This window comes from Trichoplax adhaerens, genomic scaffold (assembly GCF_000150275.1).
Source record: "Trichoplax adhaerens TRIADscaffold_3 genomic scaffold, whole genome shotgun sequence".
NCBI lineage: Eukaryota > Metazoa > Placozoa > Uniplacotomia > Trichoplacea > Trichoplacidae > Trichoplax > Trichoplax adhaerens.
In genome coordinates this window covers 3,937,850-3,943,120 of record NW_002060945.1, presented here as the reverse complement: position 1 = coordinate 3,943,120, position 5,271 = coordinate 3,937,850, and the positions used below count along the sequence as shown (strand labels likewise).

Sequence of the window (5,271 nt, the reverse complement as noted above, 5' to 3'; positions counted from 1 at the left end):
AAGCGGCAGAGTACAGAAATCTGAATAAATTATAAGTCACATTCTTTCGGATTATGCTAAAATCTGATCATTAAGATAGACGTACATAATTATTCTTATTCTTTTTACGTCACACACTTGTATCTTCTAGGGGAATTAAACAGTTAAGCATAATTTTAAAATCATTCTTCAGGATTGCACTAAAATACGATCAATTCAATATATGTGGGTAATTATTTTACTAATTTTTATTTTGGGTATTATATCTTCTTGAAGAGTCACGTCAATCTTGTCGCCGCCTGTAGGTTTAACATTTTTGTTTTGCTATCGGGTACTGATATTTGTTTAGCATAGCTCTGATGTAATGTCTTTATACTACCTATAGTTATTGCGTACTCGTTCAGTAAAAGTTTTCTTAAGTTCAAATGAGATAAAACTTCTTAATTGTGATATAGAAGCGTTTCCTGTCACATTGATCAAGCATAATGAAGAGTAGAATCTTCTATTTCTTCTCAATCTATCTATTTATGCGGTGCATGTTTTGCATCTATAAATATATGTTACGATTTTTCCTTTTCATAAGATTTTCTTGCGATAAGATTAAAAGAGTCCACTAGAGCTTGGGAACTGAACTAAATTTTATTACGAATATTAGTACCATTATATTATCACATCAATTAACGATATAACTAAGATTATTATGAATAACATACGATAAGAGCGTATCGTATTAAAAGTGCTATCTAAGCCTTAATCTTAATGATTACAGTTTCGAAATAAAAACATGCGTCTGCATTTTAGTCATCAAATAAACATACATACATTACGAATCATAACTACGAGTCTAACAAAGTAGCTTTCCACTTTGTAACAATATGCTGTACAGTGTACACTTTACCGTACCATATACTCTCACAACTCTATCATTCTTTGTTTACATGTAATTTAATACAGTAAAAATGGAAACTATGAGACTATTTTTGTAATATAGTAAAATTTTTAACGAAAGTAGAAAAAGAAATAATTTGTATAATTAATGCCCCAACACATCCTACAGCAATAACAATAACTGCTCCTTGTGGAAGAAGTCCAGTATTAGTACGAGTATCACATCTTGTCCAGTATATGATTTGTCGTAAATACATAAGTAGGTATTTTGCAAAATGCCTATTTCAGGCATTTTGCGAAATTCCTAATAGATTCGGTATTTTGCAAAATTGCCTATGAGAAAAGCCTTAACTCATACGCATCGCATAATTTCCTAAGAGAAAATGCCTTATCTAATAGGCATTGTAAAAATTCGGTATTTTGTCTGTTGGGCTTTGCTAAAGGATTTCAGGTATTTTGCAAAATGCCGGATTTCGCAAATTGCCGTTGACAATTCTTTTCTTACATACAGTTCTTCATGCCCGTTTTGTATACTACAGAGTAATAGATTGTACCTTACTGCTTTCATGTGTATCAAGATTATGTAAGTAAACTACACATACTGTAGTTCCTTCGCTAACACGATAATACCCGATTAAATCTTGATCACATTATTTTACATTATTGTATACAAATAAGCTCTAAAATTATGATAGAGCTTTCGATATATTGTATTGATAAAGAAGATTTAACAGCTATCAGATATTTAACACAAGGCATTTTAACGATTAAATAGAATCTTTAGTATATACAGTACTGTATACATCGTATAAGACTAAATGTAGTTACTGTAGATTACATGTAGGCTGACCAGATTTAACACAAGTAAGCTACCAGTACTGACAAGTATATTAACTATAACAATTAACTTATAGTTATAATAATTTGTTACGCTACTACAAGAACATAGAATATAGTTTGACTACGGAAACAATTTCTTATTAAAGCGAGCTTATAAAGTCTTCATGTAATCGATCTTGTAAGAACGCTTGAAGTATCGTAGCTAAAATCATTATTACCTTACTATTAATAGAAGTATACTGTAGTACTGTATTTATGATGCCTAAAACTAAGAATATGATATCTATGTGATAAATATTTAGGATTTATGTATAAATTACCCGTAAGGAACGTCATGTTAATATTCTACTTTTATCCATGGATAAATATAGCTATCTCCCTATACACTGTACGCGTACTGTATATAGCACTTAGCAGCCTGGATGACCTCATTAATTTAGTAAACTTTTGGTAATTACTATGTTACCTAATACACATTCAACCACGAGTTGAATTAATATTCGATCAGTTCCTCATGCCTTAACGGCTACAGCTCGGTGTTTATATTAGCAAAATCAATTATCTTATCTTACTTTCTTATTATAATATATTATTCTGCGGTCTCTCACATTGGCAGCAGTCGACTTTGTAAAGACTACATTATTTAATTATCTGCGATGTAATCGATAGTCTAGAAATTTCTCTTCTTATATAAATAGCGCTTACCGTATCAAACTCTAGAATACTTCGTAAATTACGACTTTAGGAGGGTAATTACAGTAAATAATTCATAACTTACGGAGTATTGCAAACTTAAGAAATTTCTATTTGAGTACGTAGTTATGATCTCAATAAACTGCTATTCTCGCATTTAAGACTATTTCTTCATTCCAGACGAACCAACTTATAAATGCAGTATTAAGTTAATAAATAACTGTCTGCCATGCGCTTATTTATTACGGTTATCAAGAGTATTAAAGTAATAACAATACGCCAAGTATAACGAGTGTGAATCTATTAGTGAATATAAATTCACTATTTGATTAATTAAATTAAAATTGTTCCGTCATGTATACTTTTATATACTATTGGGATACTTTCTTATACTCAAATTTTTACGATAATTCTCCTGCAGATTGTGTCAATTCGCTTGGAGTATACTCTTGCCAGTGTAAGACAGGCTATACGGGTAATGGAGCAACTTGCATAGATATCAATGAATGCTCAGTAGGTAATCATACCTGCTCTAGTGATGCTAATTGCTACAATAACAATGGTTCATATTCTTGTACATGCAAGATGGGCTATACTGGTAATGGATCTACATGTCAAGATATTAACGAATGTTCAATAAGTAGTTATTGCAATAATAACGCTAATTGCATAAATACTGATGGTTCATATACATGTCAATGTAAACAAGGTTATACAGGTAATGGAACAATATGTACTGATAACAATGAATGCTCATCGGGCAGTCATGCTTGTTCTATTAACGCCGATTGTATTAATAATCACGGATCATATCGATGTACATGCAAGACAGGATATAGCGGAAACGGATTTACATGTATTGATATTAATGAATGTTTATCGATCAAACAATGTAGTAATAACGCTAACTGTATAAATACTAACGGCTCATACACATGTCATTGTATGCAAGGATACACAGGCGATGGAATTACATGTACAGATAATAACGAATGCTCATCAGAAACTCATTCATGTTCCGTTAATGCGGATTGCTATAACAATAATGGGTCTTATACTTGTATATGTCGTATTGGTTATTCTGGAAACGGATTTACATGCAAAGACGTCAACGAATGCTCCGCAACAAATCAATGCGATTCTAACGCTAATTGTAATAATACAGCCGGATCTTATACGTGCCAATGTAATAACGGATATGTAGGCGATGGTAGAACGTGTAACGATGTCGATGAATGTCTATCAGAAGTACATCGATGTTCAATCCACGCTTATTGTAATAACACGATCGGATCTTATACTTGTCAATGCAACATAGGATTTTCGGGTAACGGAATATCTTGCAACGATATTAACGAGTGTACATCAGAAACTTACAGCTGTTCTATCTACGCAAACTGTAATAACACTGTTAGATCGTATATGTGTACTTGTAATAACGGTTACAAAGGTAACGGCATCGCTTGTCAAGATATCGATGAATGTATTACTAATAACCTTAACATGTGTAGTAATAACTCGAACTGCGTTAATACGAACGGATCGTACGACTGTCTATGTAATACTGGATTCTCTGGAAACGGATTAATATCTTGTACAGATATAGACGAATGTTCAAATAATCTAGATAACTGTCACACTAACGCTCAATGTATTAATTCAGTCGGATCTTATACGTGCCAATGTAATAACGGATATGTAGGCGATGGTAGAACGTGTAACGATGTCGATGAATGTCTATCAGAAGTACATCGATGTTCAATCCACGCTTATTGTAATAACACGATCGGATCTTATACTTGTCAATGCAACATAGGATTTTCGGGTAACGGAATATCTTGCAACGATATTAACGAGTGTACATCAGAAACTTACAACTGTTCTATCTACGCAAACTGTAATAACACTATTGGATCGTATATGTGTACTTGTAATAACGGTTATAAAGGTAACGGCATCACTTGTCAAGATATCGATGAATGTATTACTAATAACCTTAACATGTGTAGTAATAACTCGAACTGCGTTAATACAAACGGATCGTACGACTGTCTATGTAATACTGGATTCTCTGGAAACGGATTAATATCTTGTACAGATATAGACGAATGTTCAAATAATCTAGATAACTGTCACACTAACGCTCAATGTATTAATTCAGTCGGATCTTATACGTGCCAATGTAATAACGGATATGTAGGCGATGGTAGAACGTGTAACGATGTCGATGAATGTCTATCAGAAGTACATCGATGTTCAATCCACGCTTATTGTAATAACACGATCGGATCTTATACTTGTCAATGCAACATAGGATTTTCGGGTAACGGAATATCTTGCAACGATATTAACGAGTGTACATCAGAAACTTACAACTGTTATATCTACGCAAACTGTAATAACACTATTGGATCGTATATGTGTACTTGTAATAACGGTTACAAAGGTAACGGCATCGCTTGTCAAGATATCGATGAATGTATTACTAATAACCTTAACATGTGTAGTAATAACTCGAGCTGCGTTAATACGAACGGATCGTACGACTGTCTATGTAATACTGGATTCTCTGGAAACGGATTAATATCTTGTACAGATATAGACGAATGTTCATATAATCTAGATAACTGTCACACTAACGCTCAATGTATTAATTCAGTCGGATCTTATACGTGCCAATGTAATAACGGATATGTAGGCGATGGTAGAACGTGTAACGATGTCGATGAATGTCTATCAGAAGTACATCGATATTCAATCCACGCTTATTGTAATAACACGATCGGATCTTATACTTGTCAATGCAACATAGGATTTTCGGGTAACGGAATATCTTGCAACGATATTAACGAGTGTACATCAGAAACTACA

General features: G+C 33.1%; 1 protein-coding gene across 1 annotated transcript in view; it reads left to right on the top strand.

The window, feature by feature from the left end:
• Nucleotides 1–2,754: 2,754 nt before the first annotated feature.
• Nucleotides 2,755–5,271, top strand: part of TRIADDRAFT_22336 (uncharacterized protein) — a gene marked incomplete at both ends in the record, with an annotated part of 4,264 nt that continues 1,747 nt past the window's right edge. The window contains one exon of the mRNA XM_002110932.1: nucleotides 2,755–3,600. Coding sequence (XP_002110968.1) covers nucleotides 2,755–3,600 — 846 coding nt within the window. The remainder of the gene's footprint in view (nucleotides 3,601–5,271) is intronic.